General features: G+C 44.6%; 1 protein-coding gene across 1 annotated transcript; it reads left to right on the top strand.

Annotated features, from left to right (window-relative positions):
• Nucleotides 1–370: 370 nt before the first annotated feature.
• On the top strand, nt 371–19260 carry LOC119376418 (nucleolar protein dao-5-like; the record flags this gene model as incomplete). The annotated part of the gene is made up of 7 exons (XM_049411411.1): nt 371–492; nt 3585–3653; nt 5945–6011; nt 10131–10365; nt 10978–11048; nt 17086–17229; nt 18998–19260. Coding segments are annotated over 7 exons (878 nt in total), but the record flags the coding sequence as incomplete, so codon positions are not given.
• Nucleotides 19261–23467: the final 4207 nt, after the last annotated feature.

Genomic DNA, 23467 nt, shown 5'->3' on the forward strand with positions numbered 1-23467 from the left:
AAAGTTTTCGTGTCAGTACTGCTTAATGTAGGGGAATGCAAACATAAAGAAAACCTCAATAGACAGGGCACCATCTGGTTTCCCGTGTTGAACCTCTCCAAACCAGCAAACCGCGTACAGCCGGTTTTCCCTATGCCAGTGCTCGTCGGCAGGCCTTCTGAGACCAGAATTGTCAGATAGTCCCAGAAATTGTGTGCACTAGCTGCTCATAGCTTGTGAGATTCGGATGAACTTCTGAGCATGTCTACACATTGTGTACAGCTACGTGGTCTGCGGGCGTGGCATTCTAGGTTAGGCACTTCTACCACTAGTGGAACTGCTGGTAACTATGCTCCTTCTCTTGCGTAATCTTTTGACTGTGCACTTGCAGTGTGTGCCCCATTTACTGCGAAGCGGCGCAGAGGACGCGAGGCTCTAGAAAGGGTCTCAACGGAGTTTCAACTGCGGCAGAAAGAAAAGCAGTTTCACCGGCAAAGCCTTCTCCTCTCACAGGTGAGTGAAGCCATGTTACAGCCTTCAGGCATCCGGATTGTTTGAATGGAAGTGGGAAAAAAAAAGATAACATGCTGATATCATGGTCCCTATGGAAGGGAACTGTGGAGAGAATGTTTGATACAGAGTGGTGTCTTTGTGGCAGGGATCTCAGAAACAGTAAGAAACTATTAAGCAGTCTGGAGTAGGTGATGCTGGAGAATTCCCTTAATTAGAGTGCCACGACTTCTGACATGCTCTTCCAAGAGCATGTCAGAACCTATCCTAGGAAGGGTCGTTGATCTCTTCGCTGGTCACTAGTAGTTGTAGGTAGGTGTGTTCTAAATGCAGTGTAAGCATTAATACCATATCTACTCACTTAATGATGACACCACCTTTTCTTTTATATTGAACGACACTTGACGTGGGATCATTACGTGGAGTAAAATTTCTGGGAGAAAAAACTTGAAGCCAAGAGAGTTAAAAATTTGCAGCTCGATGACTACTGGTGCGAGCATATTTCAAGAAAAATTCGGAGATCCCACGCACCGTGGGAGTCGATGTTATGCGAAGCATGCGGCGGGTACGTGACTGTGGCGTAACTTTTTTTGCTGAGCGACGCGTTACAAAATGACGCTAAAGATTTGTGTAAATTTTATACGCACACTTATATATGTTGAAGAGCCGCATATATGTTATATAACCAGTTGTTTACGGTTGGGTAACGCTGCCAATGGCAACGTGGATATTACCAACACCAGAAGAGGTAAGCTGATATGTAGTGCTTATACGTGTCCCGAGAACGCACGCACGTTTCACGAACCCGTGTACATGTGTGCAAGAAGTTCTTGACAGTTCTTGAACAAGGGCATCATCACCGTGATCAGTGAGCACCAGCAGCTGGTCACGACTTTTATAGGATCCGGTCGTGATCGTGGTGACGAGGGGTCCATGTGTAGGGAAGTATGTGGTATAGTAGAGCTGTTGGAATTCGTGGATGCCTCGGTCATTTCGTCGACAAATTGTCTGTCGACAGAGCCTGCGACATGTCGGAACCTGAAGCCACCCTTCGCGTTGGTGAGGTATAGGCCGTCGAGGCTGGTAGGCCAGGATAGTGCTACGTAGACCAACATCAGTGGATGGTGTTTGTCGTATTTGTAGACTACCTGGGCTATGTGGCCTACGTAGCCTAGTCTACAAAGCGGCTGTCAATCAATCTGGCATCATCCTCGGTCAGCATGAGGCCATCGCCCAGCCTCGTAAGAAATGAAGAGGACACTGCGTCGTTCTGGTGGACGAAGTGCACTTTACAGTGCGGTGATGTGGATATCATATGCAACTTTCGTTAATGCATTCCTCCGGGGTCGAGCAATGCTTCAATATAGCTTGCTGAATTACAGGAATAAAACGTAATGCTTATTAGACAGCTATAAAAGCGGAGCCAACACTGGAACTACAGACGTTAATCTGATATGACGTTTTTATCGTAGGAGTGGACATCGTAGGATTATTATGTAGTGTTTATTGCTTTCTTGTAAAACTAGATAGCCAGCACCACAACCACAATTGACGTGCACCGATATTACGCCTGCGTAGGCTGTTTTTCCAAACCAATTTATACACCTGGCGTGGCTCAGTGGTAGAATACCTGATTGCCACGCTGAATGCTTGGGTTCGATTCCTGCTGAGATCCTAATTTTCATTCTTTCCATTTGGTTGAGTCAACGCGGCCGATGTTGGTTTTCCTTAACGCTCCATTTAAGTTAACAATGTCTGTTGTCGCCGTTCCTGGGTAGATATAAACTGTCAATCACCTGTGGTGCATACCCGTACACCGCGGCCCGTGGTAAACGGGTATGTGCCACACGTGTCTAGTGGAGAGGGTTTGACGACGTACGCGACAGATTTTAACGTTATTCATGTCATGACCCGGTAGTCATGTTCGTCAAATCCTCTTACCCTCCCATCCAAATTTTGGTCTACACCAAGTTAAGGAGGCGATCATGAGAGCACCCAGACGTAGGCGGCTAGATAGATAGATAGATAGATAGATATAGATAGATACACAGACAGGCGGGCGGGCGGGCGGCGGCGGGCGGGCGGGCGGCGGGCGGGCGGGCGGGCGGGCGGGCGGGCGGGGCGGGGCGGGGCGGGGGGGGCGGGCAGAAACGCTCAAAGTGCCAGAGGTTCGCTAAGAAATGCTTCGCATTTAAAATCACGTTGAAAAAAGTCTGCCTTGCAAGGAATGGAAAACTTGAAGGGAAAACTCTAAGCACATTGCAATGCGCTCCGAGTTTTCCCCTAAGTGTGAAACAGCCTGTACATGTCCAGCTTGCCAAGACAATTACTGCTGGGTACACTTGAATGGATGCAAACGTTGCAACAGAAATAGAGGTATGTTGAAGCCATTCATTCGAGTATCTCCAATGCCTTATCTATGCTGTCTATATATATTATATATATATATATATATATATATATATATAGATATATATTAAGTGCTTAGAATCATTCTGTCAGCTCTGACAGTGAGAAGGTGCTCAAAATCTTGCAAGAACTTAAATGAACAGAGCTGTCTCAGGTGGCAGTGTCACCATCTTGGAGTCATTCTTGGCATGTGTTTTTTTTGCAAGGACAGTGACTGCATAGGTCAGCCTGTGAGAGCGCATTAGATGGCCAAACCAGCGGTCCTTCATTTCTGTTCTTGCTCAAACGGCTTTTCCTGAGAAATAATTTACCGCCATAAACATTGTTTCTTGTTCTGGCAAGTGCGCAGGTGTACTATAACCAGCACAGGTTGCAGCAATGGAATATTAATTTTTTCTGAAGTGAATGCCAGTTCAGAGTCAGCACATGTGTGGTTACCTCCAATTTTGGGTTCTCATTTATTAAGTCTTGCGTTCATGCCATTTGATGAACCTCATACGACACGTTAATGTGACATGCTGTTGAATGTTTGACTATCTCAGCTGTGCATTTGTGACACTGCCTTTCGTGACGCTTGTCTGTTGTCTGGCTTAATAATTGTGCTTATTTCGCGCGCCACATGTTGCAGTATAAGGCAGCGTCCTTACTAAAAATACTGCCTCCACTGCTGTCCACTTTTGTTGCAGGAATCCAAGCCAGCACCAACGAAAAGCGAGCCCGTCAAAACCGAGAAGGATAAAGCTACGTCAACATCTGTAAGGGGAACACCTTGCCTGATTGTTTCTGTACTTTTCCTTGTGTGGCCAGATTTCCTGTACGACTCGTGGTTGTGACCGCCGTTCTTTACTCCGATCTTTACCAACATTGTAACAAACAATTCAGGTAATTTAGATACCACTGTTGCGGCTAGCTTGTACCAAGTGAGTAAACAAGAAGATAAGGGCGGCGTTCCTCGTATGAGACCAAGAATGCCTTCTTTTTACCTTGAACGGCATTCTGTCTTCTATCCTTTACCGACAGCATCATATGCATTGCACCCGCATGCGGCGAAGGCATGTGTCGTTGTGGCCTTTTGCTTGATTCATCAGTGCGCTGTTGTCTTCTTGGAGGGCACACACACCTGCACGCATAGTTTAAGGACGCTTTCTGTCTTGCGATAATAAATAAAAATGAACTGATTCATAAGTAGTTTTTGTTGTTCCATATATGAAGTTTTTATACATCATTTCACATTTTGCATGCAATGCCGTGAAAGATACCAAGAAGGTTGGTCGGTCTACAGAAGTTATCGCTTGGTGCACCTGAAGACAAGTAATCTAGATGTCCTGTCTGAACTAAAAGAGCGTGTCATTACGAATGCTGTTCACTCACATGCCTTGGATGATTTGCTCTCCTTCCCCATTAACCTTGAATGCTACTTTCCATACTGCAATCCTCTTATCATTTTGTTTCAGTTTGTTTGCCAAATGTGTGGGCTTCCAATTGCCGCCGAGTATTAATGAACTAAATGTGTTGTGTTATTATGCGCTTTAAAGGCAAAGGTTTCCACGGATTCAAGTGTGTTGTCAGGGTTGTAAGCTTGCTTTTTCGCAACGCCATATCTTTTGTCCTCACTGGTGATCCAGTGACCATACATTATGAAAACATTGCAGTGAATAGCATTAAATTACGGCAGTGCAGATAGATACCAACGCTTGTGAGTTGGTGAAATGAAGACACACTATGGTAGCTTAGCTATGGTGTTTGCAGTGCTAAGCATGAACGAGCTCAATTCCCAGCCATGGCAGCCTTATTTCGATGAGGCAGAATGCAAAAATTCACATGTGCCTAGGTTTACGTGCACGTTAAGGGACCCCAGTTGGCTGAAAAAAAAATACCAGAATCTCCACTATGACATTCCTTATAATCGTACTTTGGTTTTGTCTAGTGCGCGAATAGTAAATTTGAGGTTCGAAGTGAATTAGAAGCAAATAGTGATTTTGTTGAATAATTTCAGATTGAATTGTTTGGATACATACGCATGAGACAAATGAGCATTTTTGTCATGACCCAACTAGCTTGCTCAATATTAAAGTATGTATTGAGCAAGCTAGTTGGGTCATGACAAAATGCTCATTTTGGAACTAGGCATGTGGAGTGTCACTTTTTTGGTTTGAAGTGAGTGGAAGCAAATTCAAATAGTGGCAGGATTCGAATTGTAATTGGGCCCAAGTTATAAGTGGTAAATATGTTAAGTTTTAAAATTTGCTATACTTAGTGCATATAAGCCCTATTAGACACTTTTAAACCTTAAAAAAAAATTTAATTAATCGAGGTGCATGTAATATATGTAAATTTTAATCTTGAAGTGTGGCTTCGCGGCAGCGCGTAATTTCCCGGGAATGGTGGTTTACGACATAACAGCCTCACGCTGCAGTGAAACCACCTTTTCAGTGGGTTACATGTGGTCAAATAAATATATGTCTATTCGTTCATTTCGAATACTTCGAAATTTCGAATTATTTAAATTCGGGTGAAAGCGAACTTGAATACTCTAATATTCGTTTGAATATTCGTAGTGCTCAAATATTCTACCATCCCTAGTTTTGTCATGTAAAACCCCACAAATTAATTTAACGTAAATGGAGTGAAGGGTTTTAGATTTGATGCTGTGATGAGGTTAGGAGATATGAAAGCGTTGGCTTTAGCAAGACGGGTAACGAGGTTGCCAGGAGGGATGCTATGTGGTGCACTTAACAGCTTGAGAACAGGCCTTTTGTCGCAGCAACAATAGGATCAGGATATGTTGACTGCGCACATTCAAATGTGCAAAGCTAAAACAAACTTACAGGATGCCATCGTTGCATAAGGTCAGCACACTATAGCAGCGCCATGCAGATTACAAGCTCGCTGCTGCATTTAAAGTACTTTTGCTTGAAATTATACGGCCAAGTTTTTCAGTACCACTTGCAGCTCATGACTGCTTCGTGTCTTATGTGTCTGTTCGCTGGTTCACCAGGCCCTTTGTCCTAATGCTCTTTTGTCGTCAACCATTGTGTTTTTGCAGAAGGGTTCAGCCAAATCAAAGCCCAAGAATGACCTGGCAGCTGCCTTCTCCAAGGCTCGAACTGGAGGTAACGATTGTTTTCATGGCCCGTTCGTGAGTGCTGCCCATGTTAAAGGCACGCCATACCTTGTCAGCTCATGATTTCCTTGATTATGCCCAGAAGCTGCAGTATGTGCCTAATGTATATTTAATGAAATGAGACTTGAAAAAATTCTTCATTTTTCGAATCTGTATTCTTATTCTTGTGCAAGTAATGTCTCCCCTCTTTGAGTATCTGGCTTGTCAGGATGTAAGCACTGTTTGTTATCCTCTTTAGCAGCAGTGTGTACAATGGACACATTAACTAAGGAGGCCGTCACACACTGTGTGTCTTCAAATGGCTTGAAACGCAGTGTGCACCTTTGTGCAGGTTCCTGAGGGGACAACTAGTGGTCATTTAACTTCATTGTACTGCGTATTGCTGCAGAGCATCATTTTGCTGGAAACATACCATGTTCGACAATCATTCGACGTGCCGCGTTCCAGGACTCTCATCAAGAGTATAACTTTTTTTGCGTGAAACAAATACAACCAAAAAAACAACTGGGCGTGCATTTTGGGCCTAATATTTGATTCTTTTACGCAATTGAAACTGACTGATTGCAGAATAATTGATATTTAATTCGTGCTAATTAACATTAATAAACTCATACAAACAGAACATTCCTTAACCTTTGGGTTTGCGCCGTACATGTACGTCATTACTGTATGCTTAAAATGCGCACCTTTTTCAATCATTTCTCTTGCTTCATGTGCTGCCACACTTTGGGAATACGTGCAATTGTTTGTGCACCGTGTCTCTCCACTGTATTATTTTTTCTTTCCAAAGTGGCGCACCGGCTTTCGCTTGCGCACCCGAGTGCGTGTGCGCGGTGCGGCTCGTTTCGGTTTCCTCCTTCGGGTGGTTGTCGCTTCTTGCACCCGCAAGCTGGGGTGGCTGTCGGTTTCTAATCTCACAGGGTGACCGCTTGAGACTCTCTCATTTATTGCTCCCTGGGGTGCGATTACATCTGTTCCGTACGGCGCTAAATTACACAACTGATGCTGCCGGGGTTGCATTTCCGTTTTTGGGACTCTGAAAAACTAACTCCACCTTGTTGGCTATAAGACGAAGGATTATTATAGCTTTTTCACTCGTTTGCTCTCCGGATGGGTGCACAACCATACAGTTTTCTTCCGTGCGCTCACTCACACTTTGCTTACACTGTGGAGTGCGGGCTGGTTGCTCTGCTGCTAGTGAATCGAGCGGCGATTCTTCCGATGAGGACTATTCCCCATGTGCCGAATCAGAATCTGATGCATTGGATGTCAGTTCAGTAGACTCAGATGATGATGAAGGAGCGACATCTCGACTATCACATGCTGAAAGGTTTTAGTGTTAGAGCAAGAACATTTTTACCGGAAAAGTACTCTGATGTGCTCATTTTTGTGTGTCTGTGAGCTATGTTTAATACAACACATAATTTTTTATTTATCAAAAATCGTATAAGCGTTTTTTGAAGGATTTTGCTGATGTTACTCATGAATAAACCATGGTATGTAACAGCAAAAATGATTTTTTTGTCACTTTATGGTCATACAAAAAAATTTTACACAATTGTTTCTGAAACAGAATCGCCTGAAGAATTTAATTTAGCAGTAAAAGAAATACACATTTTTCGAGTGCATTTCGACCCTCAAAGGGTTCATTTTCTTCTTAGAATGTGAAGGTGAGTGTGTTGGAATTATGCTATGCGAATTTGACCCATTGCAGACAGTGCATCATAATTCAAGCCTAAAGGGGATATGTGGCGGCTGTGTATATTGGGAAATTATTACAAATTAAGCGATTCGATCAGTCTCTGGTAGTGTTGCACTATTACATAGTGTTCGATTCATTCCATACAATTATAGTACAGTCAAAACCCATCATAATGCTGCGATTTGAATGCACTAATGGTAAACAATGGGTACCTTTAAAATTACCACAGAACCTACCGAACACTGTAATATGCTAGGCTGAATTTAAAAATTTTTGCCAATATATAACAATGAAAGTTGAACCCCATCTCATATACCGGTCATTGGCAGAAATCTTACAGAATTCTAGCGACTATGGGCAACTGAATTGAAGCAGTCAAGTGACATCACCATCTCGGCATCACTTTGTCCACTACCAGCCTTGTGCTGTGGGGTGAACCACAGTTCATGTTTTTGTTTCTTGGGGATCTATTTAGGCTCCAGACTGCATTTTTTCTGCTTTTCTGTGAAAATGAGCGAGGATGACGACAGTTCACCTCAGTGTAAAGAAACTACAGTCAAGTTTGTGGAGGCATGTGGAAACCTCATGGGACAGTGTGAGGTCGGGGAGTTTGAGGGAGGCATTCACAGCTGACGTATGCAGAAGGATGGCGTCACGACATGTAGTAATCGTAAGAAAACTTCATTTAGTGACCAGACTGCATGCAGCATATCCAGAACCTAGTTTCTACCTAATACCTTATACCGTATTTATTCGAATATAGGTCGACCTTTTTTTCCCAAAAATGTTGCCCATAATCAGCTATCGACCTATATTCGTGACCAAGAATCTCGACCTATATTCGCGATCAAAGCGACCAAAAGCACCGCACCTATGCCGTTCAACTGTCGCGCCTGCTGTTCTTCAAGCAGTTCCTGCTACATACGCACATTATATACCATAAAATCTGGTATAAAAACCGTACCCGTTCGCCTTTTCCGACTAAGTATCTAAGAAAAAAAAAAGTTATTTGTGCAATAGCTGCACACCGCCTTTTCAAAGCCCCCGCGAAATGCAGCCGCTCCGCCATGTTTGCGCTGGAACCCGTGATTTCCCTAGGTAGGCCGTGAAGTCCCTAGCCCCCTAGCCGTGCTGCCTGCCGACGCGCAGCCGCACTGGCACTTGCCTAAGGCCTCACTCTTTGTTTGTTGTTTGATCTGACGTGACGGTTCGCATTTGCAAATGCGCGGTTGCGACGGTGTCACGTCGGTAGCGCTACACAGCTGACTTCAAGCGTCAAGTGATACTTTTGCCGAGAATTCCAGCAATTGTGCCGCTCAGCGTGAGTTCGACGTAAAAGTTGATTAGGGGTTGGCGGAAGCAGCGGGACCGACTGTTCGCGTGCAATGGATGGCGTCGTGCTTTTCGCAGCCCAGCAACTGGCAGGCATGACGCTCTTGAAAAAGAACTGAGGCTCCGGGCGTCAAGGAGGCCCTGCAGAAGGCCAACAGACCTGGTCGTCATACCGCTAGGTATGACGTCCCGGCTACATTAAGGACCGGGTGGCGAAGAGTTACAAAGAGTGGCTTGAAGGAGGATGCTGCAATGACACCGACGGGACGCCGCGAGAAGGGCTTCCCTCAATGAAGTTGCGACGTGGGTGAAGGACGCGCGGAAAGACTTGCCAGCGGAAATTATCGTGACTGGCTTTAAAAAGTGCTGCATTTCCAACGCAATCGATGGCAGCGAAGTCGACGTCATTTGGGATGCCGAGGATGCCTGCGAAGAATCCGACAACCTTCCTTGCACATCTGACGAACATGACACTCCCGGCAGCGACTAGGGCGCTAAGTTAATTGTAAATAAAGGTGTGCTATGTTTCAATTTTCCTGTTTCTAAAAAAAAAAAACATGGGTCGACCTATTTTCGAATATTTTTTTTTATTTCTCGTAGAGTGCTATAAGTAGGGGTCGACCTATATTCGTGCCCGACCTATTTTCGAATAAATACGGTATGTATTCGGTATAGTATAAGTACATGCTCTTGTGTTCGGGCAACATTCTTTGTGTCATCTTCATTTTTTTCAGAAAGCACCACTTCATTTTCTTCCAGTATGTTTCCTTTTTATAAGCAGTGTTGGAAATAGAATTTGTGCAAGTTTGATTGCAGCTTGTTATGCCATCCATTGAAATACATGCAAAAGCATTTGAATACAGCGACTTCGTGTTGCTTCTTATTGGTAAGCTAGCTTTTCAAGTCTTTTGTGGCATCGATGGACATGAAATAGAAAGTACGAAGAAAGCTGATAGAAATATGTTCCCTCCTGTTCTTACTTCATTCTTTTTCGCGTTCTGTGACACCAATATAACTGCGACTTCAGGTTTGTCGTCCCAAGCGTCATACGGACGGTGCTTCCTCCTCTTTCAGCTGCAAGTGCATCATCTAAATCGACACCACCCGCAGAGAAGAAGGATGCAATCGACAGCAAAGTGACACCCAAGGGTGCGTCTTCCAGTGGCGAGGCAGCGAAGAGGAAGAGTGTCGACAAGAGCCCGAGTGATAAATCCACGCCCGAGAAGAAGCGAATCAAGACAGAGGTGCCAGCATCTCCGGAGGTCTCCTCCGCAACGAGAAAAAAGCCATCACGGCGACACGTTATCAGGTACGTGAACCTCAATTTTAGCTCTGTTGGGTTGTCGTGGTTGCTTAGCGCTGCACAGGTGAGGTTGTTTACCACGTTAGTAGATTTTGTTTCTCCTTCCCGTGTTGGGCAGCAAACTGGACGTAGTGTAGTTACCCTCCCTACCTTTCCTATACTCTTTCTCTCATTAGTAGATTTCGTGTCTGGTATTAAAGAAACACTACAGATATTTTTTCGTGACTTTGTGTGACAATTTTTCTAGATTGTACTTAGTACATTCGCGAAAATTCTAGCAGTTCTCGCTTGTTTCTTAGAGATATATCCTGTTTTAGTGGCATTCATGATTTGCAAATGTGTTTTTGATGGTTTCGACATTGCAATAAATGGGCTACTTGTGCAGCTCTTCACTGCATTTTGTACTTCACGAGTGGGAAGGGCTTTTCATATTGAACAAAGTGCATTAAAGCTTACGATTGAAGATCAGAATTATGAACTCAATTACTTTTCGTTAAATCAATAACATTGCAAAATTGTGTAAATTGTAAAATCTGTGTTACTAAGCTTAAAACTTTCATTCTTTGAGAGGTTTCAGAAGCATGAAATCAATGAGCCCTTGTTGTTTTCTTATTTCAGTGACTCGGAAGATGAGGATGATGAACTGACGCAGTCAACGACACCAGCCAGTTCAGAAAATTTCACTAGTGGTAAGGGTGATGTGGTTCATTTACTGTACATTATTAAAGGGACCAACACTGTCCAGACTGTACCAGTTAAACCATGAATTGTGATGAAGTCGAGAACAGTGCTTGCATTCCGAGTAGGAATTGTAATTGTAAAATTGTCACAGAAAATCTCTAAAAAAAAACTACATGCCACACTCTGTTGCAGAGAAGCTTTTGTACTTGCAAGGAGGCATTCACATTACTGTGCAAAGTTGGCTGATAATAAATGCAGCATACTAGCTTTAAATTGCATTCTTGAAATTACGTAGGCATTTTTGCATGATTCAATGCATATTCAAGCTATAAAAAAGTTCACACCAACAAGTGATGCCGTATTCTCTACAGTGAGTTGTATGATATACAGTAAAACCCTGGTGATATGTTTTGCACAAAACCGCATAAAAAGAAACGTAGAAGCCAGGAAATGTAGACCTGAGAAACTGGAAAAAATTGAAAAGTGAGAGTCGTGGTAAAATGCACACAATTTTATTTCAGTGCTTTTGCACATGCACCAAGAAAATTCTTGCTGTGTTGGCCAGTGCATTTTTTCACAGCCGATCAGCACAAGACGAGCGAATGCAGTGTTAGAGATGGGAGTTGGGCTAGTTGGTACAAAGTGCCGACTTGAGACTGACTTTTTCAGCTAATTAGACACCTGGAGTGCTGTGTGGCTCTTGCCATGATCACTTGAGCTTATGTTTTGTATAAATAAATCTGGTGCCTTTACCTCTGATGACATTGGCTTCAGAACCTGGGTATCATTGTCAAGTGACCACACGTAGGGATACATTAGTTTTTGCGATACTATTGCCATATGTGCCAGCACCTGCGAACGTAATGTTTTTGGCCCTCTGTCTTGGTGCAGCCGGCACAATGCCAGATCAGAGCGACTCGTAAGTGGCAGTACGCCTCGCAAAAGTGGAAGTACCTTTGAAACCGATCTTCCAAGAATATTGCTCCTCATCCTAAACTTCGCAATGCTGCATGCATCGACACTACTCCGCTGCGATCTCATTGACGGATAGAATCGCGGAGACGAGAACGGTGTCACCCACAGAAACGTAATTGTTGTATGTGATTGTTATGCCCCAGCACTTGGAGGCATGAAAAACTAAGCACATGCAGCTTGCTTGCATGACCATTGCGATGATTTAAAAAAAATTACAGTTTCGCCACAACGGCGAAGCAATGAATGCGATAGCAACAAATTGGAATGTAACACGAAGAACGGAAAGCAGGTCGAAATTTCCAGCGTGCCGCTCAAGCGCAAAGGACGCATGAAAAGAACACACACGGGACGAGCGCGAACTATCATGCGTCACAGCTCGACACTTGAAGTGCACTGCTCAAACATAAAGCAGGACGCACGAAACGAATGAACAGGTACACACAGGACGAGCCTGAACTGTCACAATTGTTGTTTATTTCTGTTTGAACAGCGCGCTCCTTTCGCAAACGTGGCCGCTGCAGCGAGTGAAGTGACCTTCGTGCGCTCTGTGACTTCAGCGTGGACATCGCGGGGAAAGCACAAGACATAACCCCCCACTCCCCCCAGCCCGCCCCTTCTTTCCTCGAGATAAGCGCACAATGGTGATCACGCCCTGTAGGGCAAAGAGCAACGGCGTTACCGGCAGCTACTACCACACGAGCAGACAGCGGAAGCGCAAGGTTCTCCCTGCACAAATATCGCGCTCCTCGTGCCATCTCGCTGGTAATGAAGAAACGCTTACACTCAAACCTCGTTATAACAAAGTCGCATCTGACATGAAAAAAGTTCGTTATATCCGAACATTCGTTACAAACGTATATTTTTAACACTGTATATATGACAATACTGCTAGCCTTGTGCGAATAGTAAATTTTAGGTCCGAAGCGAATTCGAAGCGAATAGTGATTTGGTCGAAGCGAATGTCGAAGCGAATTCGAATAGTTTATATTACATATAATAAAGAAAAATGAGCATATCTGTCGGGACTCAACTAACCAGCGCAATATTTTTAAAGTTGAAACAAGGCATATGCATATGTCATTCTTTTTGGTTCAAAGGGAAGTGGAAGCAACTCTGAGTAGTAGCAGGATTTGGCTTTCGGGTAGAATGCAAGTGATAGCAGTAAAATACGTTACGTTTAAAATTTACTATACTTGGAGCATATAAGCCGGTATAACAAGCTTTAAAACTTCAAAAATGATTAATCGATGTGAGGGTAATACAGTAAAACCTCATTAAGTCGAACTTGGTTATTTCGAAATCCCGCATAATTAGAAGGGGTTCTGCGGCCCCGTATCTTGAAATGTAAATTTGAGTGGATAATGTTGAAGCGCGGTCAGTACCAGCCAGCCCCGGTTAATTTGAAAAACTTTGGGTGCATGTGCCAATTCCCGAACCCGATTTAGCTGCAAATCCGCAGAAAGACAGAAACGAGGCCCTTAGGAGACACAAGGCAATGCACGTAGCGATTACTAATGAGTGACAAGTGAGTGCCCCAGCCTTGCTGCTGCCAGCGCAAGAAAAAAACAAAACAAAAGCGGTCTCATGATCAGCTGAAATGTGCGCCTGTGGAAAAGAAGATGTGCTTCACTGCAACGCAGCGGTGACACGTGGCAGCATGATGCATGCTTCTCTGAGCGTCAGTGCGTCATGATTTACTATTCTTTCTGGGAAAATAGAGAAATTAATAAAGGGGTCTGACGGAATTCATGATGTAGGAACCTCCGATTGGCGGTTGTTCTGGAAATTTGCGCACTTGCACTGCTGGAGGAGTACTTGCCTGCAACGCCTACTTCGAAAACTTCAATGATCATCTTTTCCACTTAGAACACATCGCGAATTCCGTCACACTGGCCATTATTAAATTATTTATTTTACAGAAAGAATGGGCGAATGGTCGCATCATGACGCGCTGACGCTGTGAGGAGCAGGTGAGATGCTGCCCGCGGGTCACCACTGTGTCGCAGCGAAACACGTCTTTCCGCGGGCATGCATTTCAGTTGACCACGAGATCGTTTTTTGCTCCTCCTTTTCATTTTTTTGCGCTGGCAGCAGCAAGCTCGCCGTTTCCCCGGTTAAGTGGCAAAATTGGGACCAGGTATTGGGAAAACATAACCCTTGTAGGTGCAAACTAGCAGGCACAGCAAACGAACACCTCCGATTACTTCCAGTAATTCAAAGTTCTTGCATCCCGCTTTTCGTATGTTTGGTTAATTCGAAACCTGCCTAATTAGATTTTTCACAGTCCCAGTCACTTTGAATTAACGAGGTTTTACTGTATCTTCATTTAACCTTGAAGTGGGCTTCGAGGCGTGCAAATTTCTCCTGGAAAGGTGTATTCACCGTATAGCACACCGTACTGCAGTGAAACCACCTTTACAGGGGGTTACATGCGGTTTATATATGTCTATTGTTCATTTCGAATACTTCGAAATTTCAGGAATTTAAATTCGTTTAGAAGCGAATTCGAATACTGTAATATTCGTTTCGAATATTCGAAGTGCTCGAATATTCGCACAAGCCTAGACAATACTATTCTCCATTTACTTTGTTATAACCGATAATTCAGTTTATCCGTGTTCGTTACATCGAGGTTTGAGTGTATAAGCGCCTGCCGTCTCTGAGGACTGCGGTAAGGCTGTGTATATAACGCTCGCCGTTAGCTACCTGAAGGATCTGCCTTTGGTGGCCTAGTGGTTAGCACCACGCGCTGCGGACTGAGGGGTTGGTTCGATTCCGCGCTTCGAAATTTTTTTTTTCGGAATTATTTTTCTTTGGGACTTTTATATATGTATACATGCTTATACATATACGCAGCATGACCGCGGCGACTGCGACGGCAAAAAACCAGCCGTGACTGTCCATATATTTGCTATCGCAATAAAAGCGTGAAAAGACCACAGGAAGCATGGACAATGACGAGTCTATGGCAGCATGTGAGCGCAACCCAAACTGATCTCGTATTGCCTTACGTTTTGCTAACATGCACAAAACTAACTGACGTCATACGTGCCATGTTTAAATAGTAGGTACAGGTCTCGGGGGTCTACTCTCTTGCTGGCAGGCATTGAAAACACATCGTGGGTGACATCTACACCACATTATGTGGCCAATTTCATAGTCATCCAGGCTTCAAGCTGCATGATCAGCAGCTGTCGCTTTTTATGGCCATCAGGCCATTCACTCTAGAGTGCCAGTTCACGACGTATCAAACGGGAACGGTCCTACATTTGCAACGTAACATGGGCTTCCCAATGCATTGCATCCTATGGGAGCTGTGCCGGGACTGGCTAAAAGGATGTGCCAGCAGGGAAAACGTAGCACTTGGAAGCATAACGGCAGGGTCCTGCTGTACTTGCAGCAAACCACACTGCATCTCATTGTATGGCGTTGAGCGTATAGTGTTTTTGTACATCAGTAAGTTCACGCGGTGAACGGCGGCGTTGAGTTGAGGGTATCCGTGTGAGACATAAACTGACATCAGCATATTCTCATCAATGTGTGACAGTTCTACATGAACATCACTACTCGTATATCTACAACTTCCCACCAATGCTGGCATACCTACTGTTGAGCCTGCTGATCACTGTTTCAAGCAATTTCTAGCGTGAGCCTTCATCCTTGCTTCAGAATAAAAAATTTTCATGAAGAGCTTTCCGAAGCTTCATTTGCATTACCTCTTACGATATGGCACCGAGCGGTAATCTATCTGTTAACTGTAACCACGAAAAAAAAAAATGTACCATGAAAAGTGGTTGTTAGTTTCTTTAAAGGAATGGATGGCGGACGGTGCGTGCAACTGCAAAATAGCTTCAGTTGTGCTATATCTTTGTGTCTTGCGTGAAGAGAAGGTAATTTTGGATGCTTATTGACCCAAAAAAAAATGACAAATCCAGTTTGCTTACATTTATTCTTGGGCCTCAGAAGCATATGGGACAGTTCTTTGTGAAAGAAATGTGTGGAAAATGAATGACTTCAGTGAAAATAAGCATGTTCAGAGAATATGTGAGGCTTTAAAAAATTGCCTGCCAGATCGTCAGCTGCAAACAGTATGCACACACTTAGAATGTGCTGTCAGGCTAGCTGGTGCTTAGCAAGGAAAAGTTTTATGGGCTCAAAATGGGACAAGACTAGAGCATTGACACTGACATTTGCACTCTTCAACTGAGTTTATTTTCCGATGCTTCGCTTAATATACCCCCAAGCAATCTTATACCCTCAGCGATCTGTCGTCTCTTTGTGAGAATGAGCTTACTTTTTAAGTTGATAGGATGTGATTAAGCTTGGCTTGTGGGTATATGAAGTGAAGCATTGGAATAATAAAATTCAGTTGCTAGAGTGTGCTTGTTTGTGCTTGTTCTGTGGTCTGTGTCTTGTTTGGTGCTTAAAGAACCGTTCGCATCTATCAGTAAAGGCACTTGTCTCGGGTATGAAATTTTGCCTAGAATTTTACCTGTCTCAAATATCCTCCTTGTCTGCTAGAATTGTCACTACCATACAATGGCGACAGAAAATTTTTAAATGAGTATTTGGTTGCCCTGCTTGAATTATGTTAGATAATTAAGTCACGTTGCCTGTACGATAGTGGGGGCTGTTGCTGCCTCCACGGTCAACCACATTACTTTCACAGCTACTACTGTTCAACATGCAGCATGATAAGGTAATGTGGACATTTCTTCACATCTTGAGAAATGCAATCGCAGCTCCCACTTTTCTGGTTGCATGAACGATGACTGCTTCCTAATAGATGTGATTTCCGCAGTGGCCTACGCATTCCTGTTTTCATGTTGTGGTAAGTGTGGCGGCACTGAATTTGCATCATGTCTGCCTTGGTGTGTTAGTACACTGATAAAAGGGCAATTAAGTGCTATTAATATTGGAGGACTGTGCAAATACCAGCGTTACAATTTTTTTTACAGCAGCTGCAATAGTGCATGCCACATGTGGGCAACAATTTTTAACCGAATCAAATTTTATAGCAGTAGGCCTTCATAAATGTGCTTACCACGCTTTACACCGATTTTGTTGCAGCTGCATCCAGTGCCGTTACGAGTGAGGGTGACAAGCCTTCGGCAAAGTATTCGTCAGACTCGGGTAGCCAAGGTGGTCAGAAGAAGCGCCGACGAGTGATGAAGTCGGTCAAGAAGACTTTCAAGGATGAGGAGGGATTTCTGGGTGAGCTCGCATACATAAACACAGTCACCACCTGCAGTCTAGTTGATTTATTCTGCGTGTGCTCAAAAACTTGTGCATCCTCGGCACCATCACAGTTGTCGAGGTGACCAACGAAATTGCAATTACAGTACAACCTCATTACACAGACCTTCATAGTGAAGGGGATTTCGGTCTGTTGTAAAGGGAGTATGTAAAATCCAAGCACTGTTACAACAGACTTTTATGTAGACGCTGAATGGATCTGTTATAATCGGAGAGAATTACAAGTCACAAACATAGTCTCATTCTTAACCGGGGACAATGGGATTTTTGCAAAGTTGCATTTTCAGTTCTGTAGCCCTTTTTCTATCTGATTCTAAAATATCTTCACTGAAAAGTACGTAGGATTGCTATAAAAAATTTTTTTTTCGTCTGCCGACTTGGTGAAAATTACGCAAATAGCAAAAAAAAAAAAAAAGCGTAACGTTGTAACGAGGTTATACTGTAATTGGTGAACTGTCTTCGTGCTTGGTCCAAACCTGGCTGTGCAAGCAGTGTGTGAGGACAGAACATTTATAGCTCCGAAGTAGAACGGGACCTTTCGCTGACTCGAAACTAAACTGGGCCTAACCACACACTTGCCAGACCGTGGTTACTTGCCTATGCAGTGCGGGGTTGCACGATGTGATGCGTTGATGACTTCTTTGGATGTAATCACCTGCACAATCTAATAATCACTGGCTTGTGTGAACTTTGCACTGCATCCTTGGTCTGTCCATAATAAGCAGAAGATGGTTGCGCTTTGCTTTCGGGGTGTGTCGGCTTTTAAACTGTTTTGTGTGAGTGTCGACTCGTAGGTTAATTCACATTCACAAATGGCAGGATCAGTCATTTCACAGCAGGCGGTGACACTTCTGCTGGAACTGCTGGTGTGCCGGTTGCTGTGCAAGACTTTTCTTTTTTATATAATTGTGCTTTTTTGCGCAGTTGTTGGAGCAGGAGGGTGGGAAGAAAAGGGTGAAACTTTGAGGCTTTGGACTATATCAAGATGGCGGCGCTCAGTGGCAGCAAAGATGCAAGGTGCCTCCGTGAACACCGCTGTGTTGTGCAATTCTATGCTCCTGTCTCTCCATTTACACTGGCAAAATTATTGTGGCATTTGTAGTGCATTTTCGGCGAATTGTCTGATGCAGCATATATTTGGCATTGCAGATGTCTAAGTCAATGGTTTTGAAAAATCGACTTTCTTTTTTTCCACGATTCTCGAACTCCTGAGGTCCATGACCCCAGTAAGCAGTAATACAACAGCTATGGGCTCTTTCATTTCTGTAAGCAATGCGCACTGGAATCGATCTGACTAAAAGGGGGGGAGAGAAATGTGAGGGCATTTCAGTTTTTGCTTTTTAAAAGCGTGCAGTACGCATCCAACCACACTACTACATTCGTGCTGTCAAAATTGTGCTTATCACTATAGTTTTGGCAGCAATAGCCATGAATGCGACATGTAGCATCCAGTGTGGTGATTGGCTAGTGCGGGAAGAGAGTGTGGCTGCATTTTCTTGTGACACTAATGGGCCCGTACTGTGTGAAAGCTACCGCAATGGGCGGCTACTCCTCGCGATCGTGTGCGTTTCATGACTTCTCTTTTGCACATGAGCTCTAGTGGCCATAAAGCGTATCATACAATCATATCTTACAATGGCTTTTCTAGATTGAAAAGTGAAGTGTAGATTAGCTGGTGTTCACAATCAACATTAACACGTCGTATTTTGTGCTTCATCTCATGCAGTAACTAAGCTGGTGAAGGAACTTGTCAGCGAGTCTGATGATGATGAAGATCCTCTTCCCAAGAATTTGAGAGAAAAGGCTGCTCCAGAGAAACCAGCTGGAAAAAAGAAGACAGCAGCGTCGACAGATAAGAAGCAGCAGTCGTTGCTATCATTCTTTGGAAAGAAATAGATGACAAAGCGTTGAGAAGCGACTGGTGCCTATAGTAGTGCGACGCTTCAGCACTATGCCAGTTTGTAAGACTGTCAACATTATAGGCATTATGCCCGTTCATCCGTTACTGTAAATGTTGCGAGCATGAATTTTTGCTATCGACAAATTGCACATGAGGATTCGCAGCAAGCTTGATCAGACAACACAAGGAGAATGTGTGAATAAAAATACAGTGAATGCAACTGAACTGTGAACTCAATTCTTCTGTGCAAACCATTAGACCATGATAGCAGAACAAGAGTTCCTGCACTCAGACTTGAGTAGGGTAGCAATTTGGGAGAGTTGGTTTGTGTTGTAAGTTGTAATGTACAGTGCAAACACACAAGGGCACAGGAAAGACTGGGCACGTGCTGTTTCCCGTGTTGTGTGTGTTTGTGCTGTATTACGAGACATATTTCGACACAGTATACCTATTTGTCATTTCCGCAAAATGGGCACTGCACCACATCAGTGCCACAAAGTTCTCTATCCAGCATTTGCACATGAGAATTTTAAAACCGCTGCACCTGGGGCCAAGTTACTTGTCAGTTGTCCCACTTCTGATGTCGTCAGAGCAACGTTAATTACTACTTTGAGAGCGTTATTGTGAGCCATTGTTCGTGTCCACGAGATAGGAGAATTGTAAGGTATCGTTTCCTAAATGTGAGTGATGCGATGAGCACACTGACATTTAGGCTCACGAAGTCAAGAGGGGCAATCCCATAATGACTGTGATGATTGCGTGTTGCTCTTGTCCATTTACAGCCTGATGGATTTGTTTTGCCAAACAAGAGGACTTACATGATTATGCATGTTTTCATGAAGGTGAAGCCCTTTTCATCTAATAGATGTGCAGCTGATGTGTGTCCATTTTATTTGCGAAGTCTCCTACACTACTCCAATTATAAATATATGATCAATTCATCTTTGAATGTGAATTACAAGCAGGTATTTTGTTGCTATTCAAACATTGTTGGTATTGCTTGTACCTAAACGATTGCTACTTGTTTTTTATAGCATTAGCCGTGGTATTAAGCGTTTACTCTCTCCATGATTAGCGTGCACGTGAGTTAGGATATACATCAGTGGTAGTGTCACGGATCTTCGGACAACAGCTGGCCAGAAAGAACGGACGAGGCGAAAGCGTTACACGCAACTATTTTAATTACACACATAAAAAAAAAAGAAAAACACGCGTAGTTATCCAAACCCACTGCAAACATTAAAAAGGAACACACAGAAATAAAACTAACGCTAAACACAGTTATCGCTCAAAGAACAATTGAGTGAGAGAAACAAACAGCTAAAAGTACGAGGCGTTCATCGCTTACACCACTCACGGTGTTCTGTCCCGTTGGAAGAGTCGAGGCGTTGCGGGGGGCACAGGCGTTGAAGTAGGCGTCCCAGTCGATGCCCCAGGCTTTAACTGCGGCCGGATGCGGGCTGGCGTTGTAGATGAGGGTGGGCAGCACCGGGTTCAGTGACCTGGGCGTTGCAGGTCCTTGAGATGGCCAGCGTCTCCCGGGAGGAGAAACTGGCTCGGTCGAAGCCTACAGAGCGGTGCCATAGGACGGTGCGCACGGTGCACAAGCCGATGGCGCGTCCTGGGCGTTGCTGGTAGTCCCAGGTCCGTGGACGTGTCCTCGAACAGGGCAGTGTCTATGGTACGATGCCGTAGCACGAGGAAGAGCTGAAGCACCCGGAACACAGGCCGGCGACGCTCGTCGCTCGCTTTCCAAGCTCATGCGCTGCCGTTCGGACACTCCAGGCCCCCTAGGGCCACGTTACCTTCTTTTGTATATGTCCCACTTTGTTTTCATCTTCTTCATCCTCTTTGTTCTACATCACGCTACCTTTGGCATCTTCTTTTTCTTCTATCACTTTTTCTTTGTCGCCTCATATATGTGACAATGGCCCCCTCCTTCAAGAGTTTTCTTCAGAAGAAAACTGCTGAAAAACCTGCTACAGTAAAACCTCGGTAATTTGTACTCGGTTAATTGGGAATCCCGGATAATTTGTATTATTTGCGCGGTCCCAAATTTTTACATGTAAATTTAACCGGATAATTGGTGGCCAGTCTGCGACTTCCCGGTTAATTGGCACACTTGGCCGCGACTTCCAAGATATGCAAAGGGTGTTGCGAATCTCGGAGGCTGTAACTAAAACATGCATTTTTTTTTTGATGTACGGATCTCGAAGGCCATGTTTTTTTTTACCGGAAATACATCGTAGACGCCATGTTTTAGCAATTGCCAGGCGGCGATGCGTGCGGTTGCGATCATGATCATCATCATCTCAACAGCGATGTTAGCCACTCTAGCGAAGTGAATGTTTTGTGGAGTCTTTGTGCCATTTGGATGTCGGCTGGCGAGCATTGTGCGATTCGGTGCGACTGCTCCATTGTCTCCTGTCTCCGCTTGAGTGTCTTCATGGAGGCAGGTGGAGGCCACCGTTATTCGACGGTGTTTTGAGCACGCCGGTTTTGTGAAAGAAGAGGCAACCTCCGCTGAGTTTGCTGTCACCGCTGTCACTTGCCCGTTTGATGAAGAAGGGGAGACTCTCTGCGCTCGATATGAGGCTTTGCATGCGGACGAGGAGTGCACTCCAATCGGATTCTCCGAGTACGCAAATGTCGAGTGCACAGTGCAGACGTGTTACGCCGACATCGACAGCGAGATAGCTGCGAGATCGACCGATTCGGCCTCTAATGTTGACAGCGATGACGAGCCCTCCGAGCACCCCCTTTTGCGGATGTCATCGATGCCTTGAGTGTTGTGCGCAGCTTCGTCGAGTGCAACGGCGGCGAGGCTGAGATGCTGCGCCTCATTGACAGGCTGGAAAATAGACTTTCAGTGCTGGGAACTACCGAACGCGTCAGTCACGCATGGAGGAATTTTTCTCCAAGTAGGCTGACTTGCCACAATAAAGGTGTGACTTCCGTACATCACGTTTTCTGGCTGATTCTTTGATTTCGCGTTGTTTCGGATAATTGGGAATCCCGCTTAATTGGGATATTTTTCTCGGTCCCGAGGCCTTCGAATTAACGAGGGTTTTACTGTATGTCTTCAGACGAGCTCCGGTCCGACGTTTACCACATTAGTCTCACTCTGACGCACCACCGCACTCGTCTTCCAGTGTCATTATTGTCTTAAATGCACCAACGTACGCCACCGACACAAAATAACCGTGACTGTCCACACTAAACACTTGTTCATATTCTTACAATCACTATTAATGTCCTTGGACGGCATGATACCACAAACACGACACTGACTCGCCACACCACAGAGTTACGCATATGAACGCGTACAGGGGCTTATCTGTTTAAGTCGGCTGTAGTGTTAGTTTTGAATGTGCGCGCCGACACATGTCACACGACCTTACATATATTTGATGTCACTCTGGACACCTGGCCAAAAGAATTTACTATCTGCGATTCGCGACAGCATCTGCTGCACACCATGGTGTCCGGACATAATGCTATAGTGTACCCAGCTCAACACTGTCTCTCGAAGACGCTCTGGTACCACTAACTGCTGGACCTTCCGTCCGTACCTTAATGTGCGTTTCCTAACAAGAAGGCCATCGACTACTTGAAACTGACACGATGTGTGACTACCTTTCCCTTTTAGTAGCTGCCCTACCTTATCAAAGCATTTCTGCAGGCTAGGGTCATGCTTCTGCTCCTTCATAATCTCTGCCGGTGGTACACCTAAAACCGATGTAGCTGACGCGTGAAGCAGACGCGGCTGTGCATTGGCCTTGTCTTCAGCCCTCGTCTCTACGGCCGCTGCAAAACTGACCGCGCATATTCTTCCTGTGCTGTCTCACGCCTGCTCCAGTCCACATCAGGCTCATTCACGTCTCTTACTCCTGATGCATTGCCCAAGATAATATCATACAGTGGTTGTTTGACACATTTCGCAAATAGCTGCCCTGTGTAGTTGGCGTGGATACAAAAATCTTGGCTTCGGGAAGGTGTGTGACCGTGCCGTCTGCAAGAGTTACGGAGGACACCGTTCCTGTCAAGTCCTCATCCTTCACAAGGCTTCTCTGAACCAGAACTGTGTGGCCCCGCTGTCCCTTAAGACCAAGACATGCCGATCGCGTATTCGTCCTACAACCACCGGCATTGCTGCTTTCAAACCAGGCATTCCATTTACCTACTCTGCTGTAGCGTCCCTTCTTTCTTGCATTGAAGAACTGCAGCTGATGCAAGTCGGCAACGCACGCCACCTTGTCCTGCGCTCGATATCTGCATTCTTCCAACGTATGTCCT

Source organism: Rhipicephalus sanguineus, unplaced genomic scaffold (assembly GCF_013339695.2).
Source record: "Rhipicephalus sanguineus isolate Rsan-2018 unplaced genomic scaffold, BIME_Rsan_1.4 Seq1191, whole genome shotgun sequence".
In the NCBI taxonomy this organism is placed as follows: domain Eukaryota; kingdom Metazoa; phylum Arthropoda; class Arachnida; order Ixodida; family Ixodidae; genus Rhipicephalus; species Rhipicephalus sanguineus.